This window comes from Enoplosus armatus, chromosome 16 (genome assembly GCF_043641665.1).
Source record: "Enoplosus armatus isolate fEnoArm2 chromosome 16, fEnoArm2.hap1, whole genome shotgun sequence".
Taxonomy (NCBI): Eukaryota; Metazoa; Chordata; class Actinopteri; order Centrarchiformes; family Enoplosidae; genus Enoplosus; species Enoplosus armatus.
In genome coordinates this window covers 22,110,847-22,135,080 of record NC_092195.1, presented here as the reverse complement: position 1 = coordinate 22,135,080, position 24,234 = coordinate 22,110,847, and the positions used below count along the sequence as shown (strand labels likewise).

The window sequence follows — 24,234 nt, the reverse complement described above, 5'->3', positions numbered from 1 at the left end:
CAGACACCTGATCCTAACCAGGATCCTTCTTAGTTCCATCCAGCCAGCCTGAGTGAATCCTGACAGACGTCTTTGATGTTTGCTGGACCACCACTTGCAGGTGAGTCCAGGTTGTGTGCTGGAGTCAACAGACCTCCATCACTGATCTGGAACAAACTTTAAAGGATTTCCTACATCCACGGAACCTGTCCCGAGGAACCTTTTACAAATATCGTCATCAAACTCCTTTAAAATAAAGTTTATAAACTACAAAACTTTCCAGCTAAGTTTGGTCCAGTGTCTCTGACTAGTTCATGAGGAGCAGAGTAAACCAGTCTCACCAGTCCAGAGCGGCGTTCCCACTCAGAGAAACTCGTTCAGTGAATTTCTGAAGAATGTAAGAATTTATGCTGCAGAGATCCTGCAGGAGGTAAATCACATGACCTTCAGTCCCTCCCTCAGGACCTGCAGCTAAATCCAGACTCAGGCTGAACTGGTCACCTCCCAGTAGGAAACTGGTGGGAGTCATAAACTCTGATCCAACTGAATCATTTCTACAGAGTCCTGAACCGACAGGAGACGTTCAACTCAGCTGCTGCGTTCATCTGGTTTTATACTCAAACTGAGTCAAACTTTAAAACCAGATGAACGCTGCTGATCGCTGCAGGTGAGCCCTGAAACAACTTCCTGCTGCTGCTTCTTCTTCTCTGTTTCCTGTTTGCTCCTGACTAACACACACACACACACACACACACACACACACACACACACAGTCTCTGATAATCTCTCATCATTAATCTGTAAAATCTGATGTGTGACCTTTGACCTCTGAGGACTCACATGGATACTACATGTTAGCATGAAGCTCTGCAACATGAGATTAAAGGCTCAGGTCACTAAACTGTCCTGTCGCACACACACACGCACACACACACGCACACACACACACACACAGTAGGCTGATGGGAATTGAGGGGGCGGGCTGTTAATTGTTACCAAACAGGAAGTGTTGCATCTCAAACAGCCTGTCAATCACACAGTTTCATCCTGCAGGGAGGCAGTAATGAAAACCAGGTGACACACACACACACACACACACACACACGCTGCCAGAGACCATCTGTCAATCAAACTGTGTGGGCAGGACAGTGATGATTTCTTCCCTGGAGGTCAAAAAAGAAAAGAAAGAATAGAAAGAGGAAAGGGAAGAAGAGAAGAAGAGAAGAAAGGAAGAAAGGACAGAAAAGGAAAGGAAGCGAGGAAAGGAAGTGAAAGAGAAAGAAAGGAACAAGTAGAGGAGAGTAAAAGGAAGTTAAGAAAATAAAAGCGTGGGGGCGTTTGTTGGCTCAGTCACATGACTCTCAGACAAACTTTACAGAAACCAGCTGTTCATCAAACACACTGTGAGTGGTCAGTCTTTCCTTCCTCCTCCCTTTCTTCTCCTCTTTGATTTTCCTTCTTTCTTCTTCTTCTTTACTTACTTTCCTACTTCATTACTTTCTTTTTCTTGTATATAATATTTAGTATTTCTTGTACTTTGAACTTTGCATATGAAAGTAGATGGAAGCTAAAGCTGTACAAATCATTTCTTCTTTGAATGAGATGATTGATGAATAAATACAGTAAACTAAACTAATCAGCTCAAACTGGCTTCAGATCAGCTGATTCATTCATCGGCTGTAAAAACATTTTATTAATGTCTTTGTTTTGTCCAAAAATACAGAAAACAGAGATGTTTGCGAAACTGACAGCAGAGGATGTCTGCAGGTTTTTTACTCAAACGATTATCTAAACTATTGTTTCCTTTTGTGCTGATCAACTAATTGATGAGTAGTTTCAGAACTATTGATCAGCACTAACATCACAAACCCAGCAGCTCGCCTGAAGCTCCTTCTGGTTTGTTTCATCTGAACTGAACGTTGTCTCGTGAACAGCGAGCTGGTCCAGTGTCTTACCTTTGGACAGAACCAGGCTAGCTGTTTCCCCCTGTTTCCAGTCTTTATGCTAAGCTAAGCTAACTAACTTTCTCTTTTCGACCGTTTTCAGTTTTTTTTTAAGAAAAGACAATGGACAACAATAAAAAACTGTTTCAGTGTTAAATAATATCTACAGAAACAATCAGCTGTTCACAGAGAGGATGACCTCCAACATGGCCGCCGGGAGGGGGGGGCATGTCATCTTACAGTTAAACAGTAAAATAAATTCACCATAACACACACACACACACACACACACACACAGTGAACAGGAAGTGAAACAGCTGCAACACACACACTGATCACATGAACAAGATGTCAAACACAAACTCTCTCTCACACACACACACACACACACACACAGTGTGAGGACTCACCAGCAGTCAGCAGGAGGATCAGTGAGGCTCCGCTCAGATAAACAGACAGAAAAGTCAAACTGGACATGATTCAAATATAAAGAGAGAGAGAGACCGAGAGAGAGACTGAGAGAGTGAATGAATGAGAGAAGAGGACAAAGAGTGGAGGGAGATGTGGTGGTCCTGATCGACTGAGCTGTGAATGAACATGAACAGAGAGAGAGACAGAAAAGGGGAGGAGAGAGAGGGAGGAGGAGGAGGGGGGGGGGGGCTGCTCTGGTTTTCCTGCCAAGTTTGTTCCCCGATTGCCAAACATGAACAGAGAGAGAGAGTTATTAGGCGTTCAGAGTCAGACATATATAATATCACAGATAACAACATGTAGATTATATGAACATGAATAAAGTAACTTCATCTACTTTCATCTTTAATAACCATCAGATTTAATAATAATAATAATAATAATAATGATAGTACTAACCAAACTAACATCTCCTGCAGGATATAAAGTGAAAGAACTGCTGCCAATCAGGTGAGAACAGCAGACTGGCAGCCAATGAGGTGCCTGCATGAGGGTGATGTCATCATGTATGGTAGATCCACTGGACTGGACTCATAAAAGATTCTTCAGCATCAGGAGCAGACTCGTCATGTCAGCTGACACACTGTGAGTGTGGTCTCTGGAGGACTTCGGGGGCCACTTTGCCATGATGGTGGTCCCGCACTGAGAGGGTCATGGAGGCTCCACTTCACGTTCTTACTGTGTATGTTTCAGATAACACTGTCTTTGAATGCTCCACTCAGTTTACTTTACTTTACATCTAGGAGTTATGTGTCCATGTGAACTTCACATCCAACAAAGCTCCTCTTCATCTTCAGCAGCGTTGAGCTGTTTGTATTTAAAGGGTTAAACTCCTCAAAGTCATAAAACCTTTTGTTTCTTGTCTCACAGCTGGATGTGAGACAATAGACTTCTTCATGAGTCTGTTTTCTATTTTCAGTCTCTGCTGCTCTCAACGGGGAAATACGCCTCATTGTGATCAGTCTCAGTTAGTCTGTTTCTATCAGTCTGTGGGAAACTAATCAATATGTTCAGTTTATTGTGTGACTTCTGAATCAAATCTATAATAATCATCATCATTTCTTAGTTGATATTATTTTCTATTAATAGTCTGAGTAGAGTTCAGTATTTCCCTCTGAGGTGTATAAGTATAAAGAAGCAGAGAATGGAAACACTGAACATAATAAAATACTGTAATATAGTATTAAAACTCTTATTGTTGTAACTGCTGAAGCCTCCACATCCTCACAGCTGGATGACTCCAGTCATTAGCGACCATTAGCATCCCTCTGACTGGCATTAGCATTGTCAATGGTGTCCCAGCATGCAGTCTGCTGTCAGAGTGTGAACAGAAGACAGCAGGAAGGAAGTCCACCATCAGAGATGTTGGCCCTGTTCAGACCTGGTATCCGATCACTAGTGGACAGCTCAGAGTACTTCTGAGCAGACCTCCACAAGCGTCTCCCGCTCTATATGCAAATAAACACGTACATTGTTTCCGTTTGCAAAGGGCAAATAAGTTTTTGGTGTCTCACAGCTTCCATTTTATTTCTCTACTTCAGTCAGACATTATTTTCACATGAACGTGTGAAGAGGAGGTTTTATATTTCCTCCTGCCAGAAACTCAAAACTTTAATCTGAAAATCACTGCCGACTCTGCTGAGACATAAAACCTCCAAATCTCTGATAATTACAGTCCTGGTTCAGTGTAATCATCCTGATCTGAAGCCAAAACACCCAGTCTCCTCTAGAACTGATCTGTGATCTACTTTAATCCCGACGTGCATAAAACATCAGGTAAACATTCAGTCAGCGTTTAATCTGAACAAACCTCTGACCTCTGGAAACTAAAAAGTGGCTGTTTGGCTTTAATCTGGTTTAATCCAGCTCTCACACCAGATTACAGGCTGATCTGCTGTCCTCATGTCCTCACATCTGTCCTCATGTCCTCACATCTGTCAGCTCATCTGAATGTTCAACTAAGATCTAATACAATAAACTTTATTGATCCCATGCAGGGAAATTCAACCGTCACAGCAGCAGCAGAAGATGAAGAACAGATGCAGAGATTAGAAGTGACTGTGTATTGCAGTACATTTACTGTACATTTACTGCGGTAAATCCTTTCAGATGTATCAGACGGACATCAGTTTCATGTCTGTGTTTCCATCACATAAACATGTTCAGGACATGGTTAGCATAGCTTAGCACAAACCCTTGAAGGGGGGGGGGGACTGTTAGCCTAGCTTTATCTGTATCTGTTTGTTCCTGCCTCTCTGGGGATCAACAAATTTTGATTTTATCGTTTTTATTGAACAGTCATTCAGTCAGCTACACATTGTTTGTATGGGAGCTTTCATACAAATAAGTGCAGCTCAATGTGCTAATAATTAGTTTATTATTATCATTTATCAGGGAAAGACTTGTTCTCACCGGTTGTTTCTGGTCAGATGTTAAAAAACCAACAAAGAAATAATAAAACAACATATTTAATAAAGTTCATATATATATATGATATATATAATAACAACTATCAGACTGAACACATTCACTAATAAATATAACTGAAGAGTTTCCTGCAGCTCACTGAGGATACAAGGACAAGACACAGAGAAGGGCAGGAAGTGGAGGACAGGTTTAAGATGCTTTTTAAGATAATAAAAGTCCCAAAGCATCTGTTGAAATGCATCATGGGAAACAGGCTGAGAGAAAATGTGTTCAACAGAAAAGAGAAAAACTCAAATTCATCAGATTAAAATCCTTCAGGTTCAGACACGAAGACACACACACACACACGCCACAGGGATCAACCACAGTGTGTGTGTGTGTGTGTGTGTGTGAGAGTGTGTGTGTGTGTGTGTGTGTGTGTGTGTGAGTGTGTCTTCGTGTCTGAACCTGAACGTCCTGTAAAAACCACCAGAAACCATCTGGAGACTAACGCAGTATTTCCTCTCAACACAACAGACAGAGGAAGAGAGAGAGAATACAGAAAACAGGAAAAACAAAGAAAAGAAACAAAGAGGCCGAGTTGTTGAAACTACAGAAACACAGTCTCTGTTGAGCATGTTAGCTAACATTACCATTATTATTATTATTATTCTTATTAACAAGGACACATTATGCTAATGTAACCCTGATGTGCCTTTCAGTCTCTCTAGTTTCTCTTTGAATTAATCTTCTGTATTTGCAATACATACATATATATATATACATACATATACATTGCTGTTGTATACATATATTTTTTTTACTTTTATTTTTCACTTAAATATTCTAAATGTGTATATTTTTATTTTCTATTTCTTATTTTTATATTTTGTTCATACTTTTATTTCTAAATTTATGCTGCTTTCTAATCTTGAATGGGAGCACTGGTACTGTACAATTTCCCCCCAGGGATCAATAAAGTATTTCTGATTCTGATTCTTTAATCAACACCAAAACACAAAGACATGAAACACAAAACTGTCCTCGAAAAACAACTGCAGGTACGAACTGAAGTGACTCTCAGGCAACAGGACAAAACAATAATATTAATAATGCCGTAAATGATGATAAAATAAAAAACTATAGGAGTAATAATACTACTTCCCTCTGCCACTTCAAAATGATTTCCAAAAACAGCTAGCATAGCCATCTTAATGTTAGGTCTTTATAGCTAGCTGATGGAAGCTATGAACAGTTAGCACATCCAGCATTAAGCTATCTTTTGTAGCTATTTGGTGTTCTAGTACCTGGCATCGTACTGTAATGTATTAGTTTACAGAGCAAACTTTGCGTCCAAGTATAGCGTAGCTGCTAAATTAAACAGATGCTCCCTCATCAGTGTTAGCTTCTGACATTTAGCAGATTCACCACCACAATTCAATAAATGTTAACATTGCAAGTACCCAGCAGCTATGCTAGCTCCATCAAAAGATACAATTTAAACCTTCCAACAGCTCCAAGTATGTCTGATTTACATGTTGTATCTTGTTAGCTAACAAGCTCATTCTATAGCCAGCTATGTTTAGATGACTAGAGCCTAAAGGTTACTTCTAAGCTAACTTCTAAGCTAACATTCATCAAAACCACACAAAACAAGCTAACTTTAAGTTAAATGAATCTAGAAGCTAACTCCATGCTACCTGTATTGGCTGGCATTTTAGAGCTTATTATTGGTTTTATGTTGTTTAGTTTAAATGATCTGTTTGTCGTATTTGGTGGGATTGTATTTATGTGTAAAGCACCTTGTAACTGGGGTTTTGAAAGCTGCTGTAGAAATAAAGTTTACTGAAATAACTGCCATCTCTAAGCTAACTGGACCTAGAAGCTAATTAACTTTACGTGAAACTTTACAAATTATTAGCTTTTGCCACAATTATTACTGATCAACGACTGCCTAATTATCACAGGTCGCCTCTCTGTCTGACTGACATGTTGTTTGAACAGATGTAGAAACAGAAACGTAAAGAGGAGACGTTAGCAGCAGTTAGCGTTGGAGCTATCTGACCTGAACTCATGGTGGAATCCTCGGGTTTGATCTGTCCTAAATCGAAAACCATATTTAAACCGAGGACAGCGGAGGTCAAACTGTACTGAAATCCTTCCCATCATGCATCTCCCAGCTGATCAGAGCCGTCCTCGGGGGGCGGGGTCGTGGCGTTCTCATGGTTTCTATATTTAACAGTGACGGCGGGATGTGTTGCACATAGACATGATGTTCCTGAATGCAGCTGAATGCAGCTCAGGCCTACGTGAGAGGCTGCAGTGTGTGTGTGTGTGTGTGTGTGTGTGACATATAGGCTGTATATGAGACTCATGTCAACAGAAGGCTCGTCTCCAGTTTACTGTTTAAATACAAACAGCTGGTGAGAAAAACTGTTCCCATCAGACTGGTGGGTTTAAGAGATCGGGAGTTTCAGTCACCCAGGTGTGTTGATCCAGGTGTGGCTGGCTGGGAGGGGGCGAGGGGGTCCAGATAAATAGAGAACAGTGACACAGTGAGTTGCTACATGCTGATGGTCATGATGTCCAAATGTCTTAATTGATTTACTGATTGTCGGCAGCACGAGACTGAAGAACGTTCCCAGGTTTCTCTCAGACAGAAGCGTTATCAGGCGTCAACATGGTCATGGTATCTTAGAAAAGATTTATTTTAAAATAAAATAAACCTGCTGTGTGTTTGTGTGACCTTGTTGGACCTGCAGGTTGTTGTGGGCTGTTGGTTTGTTTCAGGTTCTGGTCTCTGATCTGTTCCTGTCTGTCTTTGCTGTCATGTGTTTGTTTTACATTCTGTTCTCGAAATTCAGTAAAATATTGTTGAAATAACTTTTAGACTCTCGTTTGTTTCACGTCGAGCAATCAGAGAGAAGATTTCATCATCTTTCTTCCTTTCTTTTTCAGATTCTTTCCTTCCTTTCTTCTTGTCTTCCTGTCCTTCAATCCTTCCTTTCTGATGTTTATACACCCCCCCCGGTGTATAAACATCAGCCTCCTCTCGATGATAATAGCTCAACGTTTCTCTGATTCTCAGCAATAAATCATCCTAATGGTCAATAATTCAAACTAACGTCACAGTTTAAACCTGAAACCACTGAGAACTGGATCAGAGGCGAGACCTGAACCTGGAGGAGTGTTCGAGTGTGTGTGGTGAAACCTCATGTAACAGTGTGGGAGGGAAAACTGAAGTGAAAGTTCACGATGAGGAGACCAGCTCAGATCCATGAACTTTTAAATCCACAAAAACACAGTCCCCTCTCAGTCCAACACTGTCTTTATTTTATTATAAAACATCACAATATTTCATGTTCCTGAATAAAAAGAGTTCAGATGAGTTTTTACACTTCACATCCTGAAATCATCGATCGCGTTTAACAGAACGAACGTCAAGATGATCGTTCATTCAAGGTTGTCTCAAGGCTGAGACGCACCAGCTGGAGAAACTGAATCAGTCGCCATGGAAACCGTGAAACGAGTCCTGATCACTGTCGCCATCAAACAACAGACGCAGAGCTGAGGGGCTTTTTAACAGCAACTCCTCGTCACGCTCCTGCTTCACCTCCCTGTCCTCCTCCTCCTCCATCACCAGCAGCAGCTCCAGCTGTGGTTCTGGTTCTGGATAGGGTGGAGATTTTGAGGTCTCCAGAGGCTGGACCAGAACCTCGGTCAGAGCTCGGATCATCCTCAGCGCCTCTCCTCGATCCTCCACCTCCTGCAGGTTACACGCCACGGCAAACGACCTGAGGAGTTACCGCGGTAACAAAGACTGGCTTTAGTTGGCACTCGTTTCAGTGGCAGTGAAGTCAACTGGTCTGGATTAAAGTCTAATGTCATTTACAGACAAACATCTGGTTAAAGGTCTTATAAAACAGGAGGGTGGAGCTACTGAGATCTGCTAAGCTAGCTACCTTCTTATTTAATTATGTGAAAAACAAAGTCCAAAATGTATCCACATACAAGACACCTCCTCCGTCGTCCCGCTCTGTGCTTAAACTCTGAGTTTTTGTTTTGTCAACAGAACTTTATTAACAACGTACAATCGAAGGGCGAGTCCAGTGTGAATCTGATTTCAGTTTCAGTTTCTGTGGATGTGAATCTGTTCTGACGGAGATCACCTGGACTGTTCCAGCCTTTACTCTCTTCCTTCAGTCTCAGTAAGGAGCAGTTGAGGGGTTTCATTTTCAGCACACTCAGGAACAGGACAAAGGGAAGCAGCTCAACAGGAGCTCAGGACACAACTGTGACTTCCTGTGATCGGTGAAGGAGAACTCATCAGGACTCAGGAGAAGACAGCCGCAGCTAAGAGGACCCAACTGCACTCATACTAGGCTACATGATCATGTTATTGATGTGGGTCTGCCGTGGTCGTTTTAAATGTTGCTGCCGCAAGGAATTGTGGGACGGCAAGGAATTGGTGAAGGATGGTCCAGCGTAGCCTCTGCTAAAGGAGATGAGACAGGAAAGCCCTGAAGCTCCGTTCCTTTAAGAGAACTGGACCAGCTCTGGACCAGCTCTCATCATGGCACCTCTGAGACGCTTGAGTCAGGGCTTTCATCTGAATCTCTTTTGGCTGAATTTAGGTGAAATGTGGACGTGTTTTCAGACATCTTGGTTACTTAGATGTGACGGGGCTCTGGGTCATTGTGACAGCAGAATGTTTACAAACCAAACAATCGATCGATTAATGGAGAAAATAATCTGCTGACCCTAACCCAACTCCAACAGTGAGTATATATTATATATATTTATACATAAAGTGGTTCAGACCTGTGCAGAATGTGCGTCTCTGAGTTCAGGGTGGAGGAAACTTCACTGAGCCAACAGGCCAGAGTCAGAGCCAGCTGATCCAGACCCAGACCATCTAGACCCCCCTGAGACACCAGCTGAGTCCACCGAGCCTGAAGGATCAATACATGAGATATAACTAAAAAACTGAAAGAAATTATACTTATCAAACTTATTTTTCACTTAAAGACAGAACCTGTAAAACTTTGATTAACATGAAGCTGTGTCAGAAACACCACAAAAGATGAAGATCAGCGAAGAAGAACAAAGGATGATTTAACACACAGAAGTTAAATATTTCAAACTTTAGGGGCAAAAACAGCACGAGACACAGGTGTGACAGACCAGACAGGTGAGACAGGCCAGACAGGTAAGACAGACCAGACAGGTGAGACAGGCCAGACAGGTAAGACAGACCAGACAGGTGAGACAGACCAGACAGGTGAGACAGACCAGACAGACCAGACAGGTGAGACAGACCAGACAGGTGTGACAGACCAGACAGACCAGACAGGTGAGACAGACCAGACAGGTGAGAGTACCTGCAGGAAGTCTCTGAGCACCGGCGTCACGCAGACGTCCAGCGGCTGCAGGCGACAGCAGCATCCTGACGGGATGAAGACGACGTCTGTGGATACAGAGGTCAAACTGTCCCTGAACTCGTCTGTCAGGTGACCACGATGGACGTCCACCATCAACACAGAATCACTGATACACTGAGAGGCCTCACGGGGGCACCACACCTGCACAGAGAGGGAAACATGATGTCACATGACCAAACTGTCAGCTGGGACGGATTTCACAGTAAGAGTGGGAGGAAAGGCTTTTAACTTCTTGTAGTTTTTGTTTCTATGCTGATTCAGATCCTCTCACAGACCTTGTTGAACCAGATGTGGAGGCGTTCCTGGTCTGTGAATCCTTCCTGTCGAGCCTCCAGCAGAACGTTGTCTGGGAACCCTTCAGGAACATGTGATGGGGTTCCTCTGAAGAACAGCAGGGGGGGCAGGAACGTCCCGTCAGACAGAGCAGAGAGGACGACATCAAACGCAGGTTTGTCTTCAGACAAGCCAAACAGCTGGAAGGATGAAGGGTTCTGATTTGAGAAGCCGTCTGAATCGATGAAGATGGAGAACTCGTCCATGGAGGCCACACAGTGAGGAGGAACACGTTTACTGTGGATCTGAACACCAATCAATCACATTAAAAACACAATCACTTTGATTGATCAGCCCAAGAAACGTGGCCGACAGTTTGTCCTGCTGACATTACAATCATCAATCTGATGAACATTTTGTTCAGGTTTAACACACTCATGCCCATATAATGTGTGTGTGTGTGTGTGTGTGTGTGTGTGTGTCCACTGCTCTGTGACCGCCGTTGAAGGACGTTATGAAACCACTAAATCAGCAGTTTTATTAATGATGACATTAGCTACCATGCTAACAGAGCCAACAGAGAAGGGTTTGTGTTCTCGTTATATAAAATGATAGAAACACTACGGCTGAATCAACACAAACTGAACTTTATAGTTTGATGAAGGAGGATTCACTGCAGACTGTTGGATCAGCGCTTGAGGTAAATTTGTGATATTGACGAATTGATATTGATTTTCCTTTAACAAATGGATTAAGTATTAATGAATAACTTCTGACCTGTGAGGACAGCGAGTGTATGAATGTGTGGCTGTTGTCTCTGATGTTCTTTGGCAGTCTTCCTCGGTGCTGCGGGCTGCTGTCGGTGGTTGTGGTCTGCAGACTCAGCATGAAGTCTACAGTCCAGCTGTACCAGTCCATCAGCTGGCTGTCCTCTCCCAGAGCTCTCCTCGCCGTCTGCAGCAGGACGTCTTCGCTCACACTCAGCTGCTGCTCTCTCTGACTCAACACCCACTCCGCCACCTTCTCCGTCCTCCGGCACCACTTCCTGTCTGACGGCTGACGCTCCTGCTGCCGGATCCACGACCGGATGGTCAGAGGAGACGTCTGGTAACGCTGAGAGGCCCGAGGGAGGCCGTGACACAGAGAGAAGAGGACCACCGAGAGCTGGGAGGCCGACAGAGGAGAGACCGGACACTGAGGAGGAGGAAGACACAAACATCGTCATCATCATCATCACCAACATGTGATATTCACCACAGTGCATCTTATTTCATGTTTCCTCCAAACCTCCAGAAGGTGAATGAAGAGAAAATGTGAATGAACTTTTGTTTCCAGATTCATTTTATAGACAAAACCATTAATTGAGAAAATAATCAGTAGATGAATTACAAAAGACATAATATTTCTAATAATCATTGCAGCCATATATGTTATCAGAGAAATCTGCTGTTCAAATGATTCTGACATATACTACAAAATGAAATACTGAAGGTTTAAAACTGCATTAGTTTCCATTAGTGACTCATATTGATCTTCATCAATATCAGAAACATATTTTAGTCGATATCTTGATATTGATTTTAATCAGCTGATAACTGGTCCCTGTACTGATCTCCTATCAGTTGACTGTATCAAACAATACAGTAAACACAAAGTCAGGTGATCACCTGTGTTAAAAACCCCTCTGCTCACCTGCTCAGGCTGTGGGCGGGGCCCCAGGAACTTGATGGTCATGGCTGGGGGAGAGGAGAGGGGGGAGGGGGAGGTGAGGGGTTTGACTGACAGCTGGGTGGAAGTCTGACCGGAGGGGAGGAGGTGGATGGGGATGAAGGCTCCGCCCCCTTGACCAATGGATGATGTAACACTGACGGGAGGGGGGGTAAATAATAATAAATAAAAATTAAAAAAGAAAACAAACTGTTTCAGCCTGAGCTGATTTCTGATCAGATTTGATTTTGTTGAACTGATGGATGGCTGGACAGGAAGTGATGTAAAGACCAGAAGAAGAAAGGGATGTGAGAAAGAAGAAGAAAGAACCATCAGATGTGTTGAAAGAAAGAACGAGAAGAACGAGCCTTGTGTTGAGATGCTTTAACTGCACAAAAAATATGTCAACAACACATGAGATGTAATAAATAAATGTGTCTATATATAATGTATATCTATCTGTAATAAAACTTAGATGATGACAGTTTTCGGTACTCAGTTCTAGTATTCAGACAGTATATTGGTTTGATACCCAACCCTGTGCTTTACTGAGCGACATGTAAGCATTTGAAGCCAACTCAAACACCTCTGCACCTCACCGCCTGCTGCCCTCATATTCTGCTTCTTTGCCTAAGATCTTGTTGCAGATTCAGACTCCTGGCATCTGAAAGGCTTTTACTGAGAAGGATGATAATCACTGGTGTTAGATGTGTATTCGCGATTCATTATTATTAGTGATTTGTGTGTATTTACCTGGAACAGCTGAGAGTTGGTTGTGCGTTCTGTGTTTCAGTGCTGTTAACACTCGGCTCTGAAACAGCAACACAGTTTGTTCTTAATGACAGTTGGAGGCAGCAGATCAAGAAGTACTCAGATCCTTTACTGAAGTACAAGTACTATACCATATTGTGAAAATACTCCACTACAGGTAAACATACTGCATTGAAAACCTTCCTGAAGTAAAAGTATGTAAGTATCGTCAGTATCACAGTAAAAGTATGTAAGTATTGTCAGTATCACAGTAAAAGTATATAAGGAGTCAGTATCATAGTAAAAGTATATAAGTACTGTCAGTATCACAGTAAAAGTATGTGAGTACTGTCAGTATTACAGTAACAGTATATAAGTATTGTCAGTATCACAGTAAAAGTATGTGAGTACTGTCAGTATTACAGTAACAGTATATAAGTATTGTCAGTATCACAGTAAAAGTATATAAGTACTGTCAGTATCACAGTAAAAGTATGTGAGTACTGTCAGTAAAAGTATATGAGTACTGTCAGTATCACAGTAACAGTATACAAGTACTGTCAGTATCACAGTAAAAGTACAGGAGTACTGTCAGTATCACAGTAAAAGTATATCATCAGTATCAGTATGTATGTGTGTGAGAGAGAGAGAGAGAGAGAGAGAGAGAGAGAGAGAGAGAGAGAGAGAGAGAGCCTGTATTACTCATGTTGTGGGGACATTAATCTGTTAAACTCAAATCATTAAAGTCCTGGTTTAAGGTTATCAAGTTATCAAGTCTCAAAGGAACAAATTAAGTGTGTGTGTGTTACCGGTGTGTGTTAACATGATGCAGTGATGTTCCGGTCTCTCTGTCAGGTGATTGGCCATCACATCTCCTCTGCAGGTGGAAAATATACACGACACACACCTCAACCTCTGTGACAACCTGAAACACACACACACACACACACAGTCAGTTTATCATCTTATTAACAGGAGCAGCATTATCTTCCCATTGGACACAGTCAGCTGATTCAATGTCAAGATAAACATATTGATTAGTGCAGCTATAATATTGATCAGGTCCCTTCTGGTTCAGATGTTTCATGAGATTATCAACTGAAGAAACACAACTAAATATGTGTTGTGTTGAATTCAACAAGTACATTTATTATGTTTTATAAAAAACACAAAGTACAGATTTAACAACTTCAAGCCCTTGAATCTAAATTAGGACGTGAGTTGAAAACAAGATTTCAGGTCTAAATGAACTTTGATTTGATTTCTAAACTTTTTCAAGACAAGAAATGAAACCCCAGAACACTGAATCTATTGACTGAGGTTGTACATTAAATAAGCCTGTGGGTGAATGAATCAGTCATCAGTACCTGGAGTCTGACTGAAAGATGCTGTTGTACTGAGGCTTCTTCCTGCAGGTCGCATGGTTACTGTAAAAACATCAACACACAGACAAAATGACTTTATTTTGGAATACGACAGAGTAATTTCTTAATCATTAACACGTCTCAGTAAACTGAATCTCTTTGGGTTTGAAACTGTTGAAGACGTCACTTGGACAACATTTTATGGACTCAATAACTTATCAATCCAACGAGATGCACACGTGTGACGCTGTGACCTACTTGATCATGTGGTTGGCGTAGGACGTGGAGCAGCAAGTGATGAACCTGCAGAGCGAGCAGTGAACCAGAGACGGGAAGTGAGACCTGAAGTCCCGAAATAAAGACAGACACTCTACGCAGCGCGGAGAGGGACGAGAGACACCGGCTGCCTCACTGAAACACAGAGAGAGAGGGGAGAGACATGGTGCGGGACGTCCAGATGTATACAGAGGTTTTTACAGACATACTTCTTAAAGACTCCGATTTCAGATTAACACTTAAAAACAGATTGCTGCACTTCCTCCTTCTCAGAGTCCTAACTTCATGAAACACGTGTTTAGACTCCATCGTCTCTTTGTAACAGAACAGACACACTGTCTGTGATGCAGCTGACGGACAAACAGAAGAACACGACAGGACTGGACAATGAGTTACAGATACTTAGAGTACCTCTCCTGGCTCAGGTTGGACAGCAGTGGTCCCAGACTCTCCACTGGTTTCCTCTTAGAAGCTTCCTGTTTGGGCGGGGGCAGGACAACATCTACCACCTGGAACACAGAAGAAGACAACATGAGAAGAGCCAAACAGAACATGTGGAGGACTGAGGTGGACTCTCAGACCGGCATGATGTGACTCGACAGAACGATCTGACGACGACTGATGGCCAGGAAACAAAGCAGACTGATGCTGCTTACACACCGCGCTGCTTTGAGCTAAATGCTAACAGGCTCACAATGACAATGCTAGCATGCTGATGTTTAGCAGGTATAATGTTTACCATGTTAGCATGGTAACATTAGCTAATTAGCAGTAAACACAGACTGCTGATCAGTCTGGACTGGACTACATACCACTTAACAGTTTCTCAGTATACCTGGACTTTACAGACTGACCCTGCATGGAGCCGTTCTCTTTAGCTGGTCTTCAATCTTAGATGCTTCGACCACAGAGTAAGTCCTCACAGTCACCTACAGACAGACAGGCAGAGAGACAGACAGCTGTTACTGAGATGACAGACCACAGATGTCTCCTCTGGTTGATGCTGATGTGAATTTAGTTTGTTGTTATTTTGTGACAGGACATTATATCTGCTGTGTTTCATGTTGTTGATTTGTTGGGGTCTCGAGGTGTACCTTGGTTCCAGGTTTCAGTCCGGTGAGTTGTGGAGGTCTGATGTGGGTCCTGTGGTGCAGCAGTTTGTGTTCAATACGTTCTTTAACGTACAGGAAGTGGAGACGACACTTATCACAGCCAAACACATTCTTCTTCTACACACACACACACACACACACACACACACACACACAGCATGTCAGATGGGACGTATGTCAACACCAGCTCTTCATTTATCCAGATCAGTTTAATCCCTGATTCAGAATTGACCTTCGAGTCAAAAGTGTCCCCTATTCAGTGTGAGACATGGTCCCAGTCTGCCCTTCTCTTCCTGAGTTATGGTGCTGAATAATGGACATTATGATGTCACAGTGAAGTTGATCTTTGACCTTTTGGGTAAAATCACTTCATTGTTGTATCTCGTGAAACATCTGTATGACATGTTGTCATAATCACTGCATCAATTCAAGGTATGGCCCAAAAACTGTTTTGTGAGGTCTTAGTGACCTTTGACCTAATCAGTTCATCCTTCAGTCCAAGTGGACGTTTGTGCGTTCCTGAGACGGACGGACGGACGAACAACCTGTAACCACGACTCCTCTGGTCTTGAACATGTTTAATGAGAGTGTTCATTTGTCTTCTTGGAGGTGTTGCTGTGTACCTGGTGTCGGGCGAAGTGCTGCTGGTAGCAGGTGTTGCTGCGCAGCACTCTCAGACAGTACTGACACAGCAGGTGTTTGGTATCAGCGTGAACCTGCTGAAAGTGAGACCAGACGTCTGAGTAGAACGACGACCTGAAGTCACACACCTGCAGGACACACACACAAATATTCACATATATAATAATAATAAAAATAGTGTTGATGAAGATGTGGGAGGAGTGGTTCTGGTTCCCAGTGTCAGACCTGGCAGACGTAGGGCATCTCTCCTGGCTTGTGAGTGCTCTTCATGTGCCAGAGGAAGGCCGGTTCACTGCCAAACTCCAGCTCACAGATCTTACACTTGGCTTTGTAAACGACACAAACACATGACATCACACAACATCTGATCTGACAACAGCATCAAACTGGATCACAGATAATCCCACGAGACCCTGGTGATGTTTACAGCCACATCAATAATCCACTGTTTATACACTGACATCACATTATCCCATGACGCCTTGCTTTAATTAACTGACTAATAACCTCTCTCTTCATAGAGGAAATGACGTGAGAACACAACCTGTCTCACCTTCAACAGGATCATGTGATCACACCTCTGCCGTCTGGGAGACATGACTGTCTCTATGTGGAACAGCTCAGGTGACACTAAAGTGCAGGTGTGTGTGTGTGTGTTACAGACCTGTGGACTCGTACTGACTGTGAACGGCCTCCAGGTGGCACTGCAGTTTGAACGGAGAGGTGAAGTGACGGAAACAGTGAGGACATGAAGACAGAGAGTCCACGTCTCTGTCCTGCTGAGACATCGTCGACACATGTTGCTGCATGTGACTCATCAACCTGACAGACAGACAGAGAGATAGACAGGCAGAAAGAGAGAGAGAGAGAGTGACAGACACAGACAGACAGACTTTACTCTCTGGATGATCACACTTGCAGTATAAACCTGCTACAAGCTGTTTTGTTTAATACTGGATCTAAAACATCGTCTCCATCAGCTGCAGAATTGTGCTCATGTTGCATCTTGAAACTCAACTTTTTAGGTTAATGACAAAAACAACACTGAGGAGGAGAAGACGAGGAGCTCGTTTCCATTTCTCTCTGGCTTTGAGTATTATTTTAGGAGCTGCAGTTAACACTTTCCATCTTTATTGGAGCAGCAAGACGCATCAGCACACGAGTTAAACAGTAAAACAACAACCTCATCCTGCTGCTGTCAGAGTCCCGGAAGAGGAAGATGAGAAGGAAACATGTAGTTGTAGGACATACTAGGGCTGTCAATGAATTTGAAATGACACATGTTTATGTGACAGTCACAGCTCACTGTGTGTCAGACTGTTTCATATTGTGGCTCCACCATGACATCCTGAAACCCCTCTATATCTTATCGTTGATAAGCCGGCAGGCGGCCTGCTGCAGCTGAACGGTAGGCAGTCAGACGAGGTTGTACACTTGACGTAGCTCTGCTTGTCTGTGGTTCCTCTGCTGCCTAACTTGGTTTGCAAGTTAGCACTTGAGTCTGCAGGTTTGTTGTCGCCACGCAGTAGACAGCTGCCTGTCTTATCTTTGTTGTGTGTTTGCCATCTACGGTGTAGAACCCGAAACATTCCACACGCTGCTTCTCAGATGCTTTGGTGTCGTGACTGTCCGCTTGCTAGTGTCCTCCATTTTTGTAGCAAACAACTTTACGTTACTAGCTTAGTTTACTGATCAGTCAACAGGGCATGAAATAAGTCAAACTGAACTTTTAGAGCACCCTTTGCTGGACTACAAGGCAAACTACTTCAGAATGTCTATCTTGAATTCAAACAGGTCATTACACTTTTCAAACAGATATGTGTGTGTGACTCACTTGATGTTGTTGCGGAGCGTCTTGGGACAGTGGATGCAACGGTGCGGTCCGGTGAATTTACTACCTATCACTTTGGGTTCTACGGAGCTTCGTCCGGAGGTGAAGCCATAATAGAAGTCCTCCACCAGTATCACCAGTTTACCATGAGGAGGGTCAAGTGGAGGTTCAGACTGGTAGTGCTGGGGGCTGCAGGTGGTGGAGGGGGGGCTGGGGCTGATGATCTGGTCTGACAGGAAGTCATCAGACAGTCTGTGGGTCCTCCAGAGCGGAGAAATGCCTTTAGACTGAAAGGAGACACAGGAAGTAGATTCATGTCAGACATCATGTGACCAGAAACATTCAGCATGTTTACGTGAGCTTCAGTAATCTGATTACTCTGCATACAGTTACTGAGTGGTTCAAACAGCAGGAGCAGAGGTGTGGAGATGTTCAGCAGTCAAACATGTGAGTATAAAAACACTGCAGACATGATTGAATGTGCTGCTACTGGAGACCAACGTCAGATATGTCATTTGAGTAATAACAGTGTTGTGGATATAACATAACATGGGTTGTTTGTTTCTTTATCTGTGAGGAAGGTGTTGCGAAAATACTCTTAACAGAAGCTAAAGCTAAAAAAAGGAATTGAGAGCAGTGATCTGGTACTGATGAGGAGCTGACTGATGTAAACTCACAGCAGAGAGTCCTGGTCGAGTCTTGGACACTTTACTGGAGCTCTGAGGGTCTCTGAAGGTTTTGGACGTCTTGATCTTGTTTCTGCTCCTCCTGCGTTGTTTGGTGGTCTTCTTCTTCAGGTTCTTCAGACTCTGAGTGATCGCAGGGCTACACAGCTGGAGGAAGAGGAGGAGGAGGGATTATCACCCCCTGACAGCATGATATCACATTCATCAAAACACGTCTAGCTCTTGTGGAAGGTTTTATGACACCACACAATGAGGAAGCATTCACTGCTTTGATTTCAAAGTAAAAGTCATGAGATGTGTCACTGCTTCTACATGACAGACTTTTTACTGCCAATTGTGTTTGGAAAGTGGAGGTGGAATTATATTTGAAGACTCAATATTTACAGCAGCAGTGTTTTGTTTAAATGGAGAGAGCACAGACTCCTTCTGCATCTACACAGTGAGCTCGTATGAAGTGGGCTTGTCTACGAGTAGCTGCTGAACTTACACACACGAACCCTCTGAGCTCCATGATGAGTTTGTACTGAGACATACAGATGAGACAGTCAGGAGGAGAGACGGGTCCCAGCTGACCTGAGGGGAGACAGACCACAACACACAGTTCAAGCTCACAGAACTTTATTTAAATTCTAGTGGCGTGTCCACAGATCCCAAATCTGTCAGGCTGAATTTTGGTGAAACATGTAAAATGATGCAGCAGATATGTAGAATATTTCTATTCGATTGTTGTTTGGATTCGTGTCAGACTCAAGCCAGACTCCAACGTTTGGCCTTGAGGATGGACTGAGGGTTCATTAAAGGTCACGATGCCCAATTCATGTGCAGAACGATCAGAAGATTGGATGATTTCTGGGAGGTCAGAAATTTAGGTCGGCTGTCTGCAGTTTGAGCTGTTCCATGATTTGATTTCCCATTAAGATCCATTCTAGACTGTAGTGACCTCATTTTAATATTACTGCAGTAGTATTTTCAACATCGACTGTAGTCTGGTGACATAAATAAAACAGAACAAACTGTCACATCTTTCAGGCATTAGTTTTGGTTTTCTTCTGTTCAAAGTAGAACTGCACAAAGTGTTGTTGAATCTCGGATTTAGTGTGAACGCCACGTTGTGGTTGTAACGTAGAAGATTAACAAAAACATTCAGATCTGCACAGCTTCAGTCAAACCAATCAAACCTTTGCGCAGCAGTTTGTGAGGAGCTGCAGGTCTACTGCTGCTGGGAGGGGGCTTGGTCCGGTGTGGTGCTGGGGGTGTAGCCTGCAGTGAGGAGAGGGTCAGGGGGGAGGCTCTGGGTGGGGTCTTCAGCCCTGTCAGAGGGGGGCTGGATTTGAAGTTCACACTGTGGTCACTCAAAACCCTCTGAGCTGCTTCACCTGAGACCACACCTGCACACCAGAGAGACACTGAGGTTAGAAAACGATCATCTTCTTTAAATTCAATCACACTGGTGGTGTTTACCTGTGATGATAGGGGTGGGGTCAGCCTCAAGTCCAGGAGCAGCAGCATCAGCAGGAGCGGGGGATGGAGCAGTGGCTGAGGGGGTGGTGTTGACGTTCTGAGTCCCAGTCAGAGTGATGGGGATCTGGACTGTGGTGAAACCACTGGCTGAACCTCCAGGATGAGCGCGCAGCTTCAGCTGTGCACCGCCACCTGCACGATGAACATGGGAATAATTTACAAACGCTTCCATGAGATCAATAGATTTGAGATCCATTTACTTATTCCAGAGCTTTTGACCACTTCAATCAGTCTTCATCAGCAGATTGTTTTTGTTGACTGCTGTTTCAAGCTTTCAAACATCATTGATATCAAATGGAAACATCAACAACCGGACAAACTACATCTGCTGATGAAGATCATGTGATCTGATTGAAAGCTGCTACAGCAACAACATGGACCTTGTGGTGAGATTGATTTTGTTAAAATTTTGTTAGATACATTTATTTATTTATGAGGAAGTACGTTGCCTTCTTGATATTTGAACATTCTCATCCAGCTTTTACTGATTCAGACCAAAACAAACCAACTACAGGTCTGGAAAAGATGTGAACAGAGACTCTTGTACAGGAACGTTCTGTAAAAGAACAGCTATCTGTGATCATAATGGCTCTAAGAACCCTGATAAGATCATCTCGCTCAGTTCTATAAAGAGAACCTCCACTCAGAGTGCAGTTAAACCCAGAAGAGCTGCACTGACCTCCAGGCAGGAGGGAGACGAGCCAACCGTTCACCATGAAGCCCAGAGGAACACCTGAAGACTGAATACACACACAAACACACACACACACCTTCTGAAGCAAACTTTTCAGACTGACAACATGACTGAAGTTCACCTTTTAAAACTTCTACAGATAATCAATAACAAACAAAGACAGTATGAATTTGATCAGAACATAAAGTGCATGTAGTGAACACCTGACACCTTCAGATCAGTGCTGTCAGGAGCATCCTGTTACCTGCACTGTGTTGTTATGTGGGGGGGGGGTGCAGCTGCTGACTGCTTGAACTGGGATGGGGATGATCCTGGCTGGGGGGGGGTCTGTTTCCTCCTCCTCCATCAGACAGACAGCAGCCTCCAGAGCTGCAGAGAGAGAGAGAGGAGAAACTGTAACATCTGAGTCTTCTTTACTTCATGTCTCATCAGATACTTCATGGTTTCAATCACACTGTTGATTTGATAGTTTTCTATTCCGTTCTTGAACAGCTGGTTGTGTTCAGACATTAAACACATCTGAGATGTTTGACTTGCTTTGTTAAGAGAAAAAGAAGTTTCTGTTTCTCTTAAAATGAGAAAGGCATTAAAAGCATCTGTTGCTGTTAAAATCCTTCTGTTGTTTTGGATTGAGTATTAAAAATGTGAACGGGGAAATATCAAACACCTGATCCAGCAGGTTTGTTTTAACTCTTCACCTTCATCACGCCCCTCCTCCTCTTCTTCTTCTTTGTCTCTCTCACACTCCATCAGCAGGTCAGCACCACCGCCTGCTGTACTCTCCACCTCCTCCATCACCTGCAGAGAGGACACACCTGTCAGACAAACCTTCATTCATAGATGGTTTTATTTAACTTTCCATGATGGATTTTACATAAAACATGTATTTATTGATTTGTTCTTTAGAGCTTTCAGTTAAACTCAGCTTAAAACTGTCACCAGTTTTTTTCAACACATTTTATCAACTGTAAATAATTTGGTCCAGTGGTCAAAGTAAAAAATGGACTCCTGGTTAAAGCCAGACCAATCGGCCGACATTAACTTACTGAGGATGAATCAGTGGTGTATTAACTGGCTGATAAGTAACAAGAATGGTCAACTAAGGATGCACAGATTTAACTTTTTCTCTCATTTTTCTGATACCTCAGCTGACAGAATCTGCTAATACAGAGTATTGATCGAATACCAGAACTCATTCAAATCATTTATGTGAGGTAACATGAGGTCAGAGATGTTGAAGCACTAAATACTGACTGAATGTAACTGACAGAGGAAACACTAAACTCTATGATGACGTTAACAATTTAATGTGGATCGTCACGTCACACCGACGCCTGATCAATAAAGTCAGCAACTGCACAGATAACATGAAGGCTGGTGTTTCTTCCACACGGGTAAATATCCACTTGCTCCATATGAAAATCATCTTTTGGTTTTAATCAGATCCAAGAAAAAAGAAGATATATTGCATCTTGCTCTGTTAGACGTATCATAATATGGTTTTAAAATGATGAAACTATCATCTCTAAATAAGGATCTCAGAGCTGTAAATACTGTAGCTTGTCCTGACATTTTTTAAAACTACTGTTAGCCCAAGCGACTAAAGTCTGATTTTGTTAGCTTATTATTGTTTTTTATTAACTGACAACATATATTATAACTACCATTAATAAATATAAAGCCACTTCTGAATGCCTTGATGGTTATTTTTAGCAGAAAAGAGTTCCGTCATCACTTTCCATGAACAGTTTGAAAGTGTAAATCCTGCATTGTGAACATCTGTAAACTGTAGAGACACAGGTATACATTACAACAGTCTGTTCTATTAACAACAATTCATAAAATACAAACACCTTTAACATTATTTCATTCATATATTTCACATTTGTTATTAGTCTCTGTCAACATCATGGCTGTTAGCTCAAAGTTAGCTCTGTTATTTGGACTGTGATGGGAAATCAGCTAGCTAGCTTTCTATTTTCACTTTTACAAAAAATAAGACTTAAATACTGCAGTAGCTAATAACTAGTGTGGTTTAAAGTTGTTCTCACCGAGTTATTAATCTGTTAACTGACCAAGAACGTAACAAGAGGCAACATGGCTTTGAAAGATTTAGCTCAGTCAGTTAGCAAGCTAAGCAGGTATGCTAATGAACCATTCAAAGCTAATTAAAACACTTTGTCTAAACAGGGTAGCTGCAGAACATGCTAACTGCTTAAAGTTACTGACTTTACACTTACTTTCTGTCTACTTATCTAAACTTGAGATATTATGAACAAACTGCGAGTCTTGTATTTTACTGAAATAATGTTGAGCTCTTCCTGTTGTCTGCTGCTCGCACCAGCTCGCCCCCGTGCCCCCCTCCTCATCCAAATTAACATAAAGCTACCAATGCTAACAAGCTAACAACTAGCCTAGCAGCTACTAAAGAGACTTCATTAACTCTGCATGATATGCGCTTTAAAGAGTGGAGCAGGCGTTCGCTTACCTTATCCGGACCTTTTATATGTCAAATAAATACTTATTCCGTAAAAATTCCACTTCTTACTGAGTGTTTTCCAAAAATAAACAGTGAATCAGTGATCTTCATTGTCAGGGTACTGCTAGCAGTTTGCACCGGGCACACCGTTCGAGGCTGCCTGGTGTGGAAGGCACTACTGTATCCCTACGCCACTTCCCCTCCTCCTGCTGTCACCGCGAGTGGTTGCGGTGCTGAATGAAGGCGGAGTGATATCTGCCAGGAGGCACAGCAACGGCAGTCATATCTTGTTAAAAATATTTAAACCAAAATTCACCCCTCTCAACCTTTGACATTCACTTGTTGGCGGAAACTACACGTACAATACGACTCCATCTTAATCCAAACGCCATCAACAAAGCTCAGTTTAGTGGTGAACCTCATCTAACGTCTGCATGCTAACAGTGATTAGCATGCTAACGTTTCACAACATTGTTCTCATTCACACACGCTATACACCGATAAACATTGTGTGCCAAGCAAAGTACGACTCATCTTCGCCATATGTAATTGAAACGTTTACATGATAGCTAAAACAATTTGGCTACCTAGTCAAAGAGAAAGTAAACGCTAACACGTTTGAGTTTTCAGCAGCTAACTTGTTGATTTTGCAGTATGCG

General features: G+C 42.7%; 1 protein-coding gene across 1 annotated transcript; it reads right to left on the bottom strand.

The window, feature by feature from the left end:
- Positions 1-8,123: 8,123 nt before the first annotated feature.
- On the bottom strand, positions 8,124-21,118 carry pogza (pogo transposable element derived with ZNF domain a). The gene is made up of 22 exons (XM_070922214.1): positions 21,082-21,118; positions 20,343-20,534; positions 20,060-20,269; positions 19,369-19,454; positions 18,873-19,028; positions 18,199-18,482; positions 17,029-17,186; positions 16,590-16,690; positions 16,346-16,492; positions 15,705-15,839; positions 15,465-15,539; positions 15,022-15,119; positions 14,593-14,745; positions 14,338-14,397; positions 13,780-13,895; positions 12,974-13,031; positions 12,206-12,377; positions 11,291-11,707; positions 10,516-10,818; positions 10,181-10,381; positions 9,621-9,751; positions 8,124-8,593 (listed from the first exon to the last, which is right to left on the bottom strand). The coding sequence occupies exons 1-22, from the start codon at positions 21,116-21,118 to the stop codon at positions 8,302-8,304; spliced, it is 3,582 nt and encodes a 1,193-aa protein (XP_070778315.1). The 3' UTR covers positions 8,124-8,301.
- Between the last annotated feature and the right edge of the window lie 3,116 nt (positions 21,119-24,234).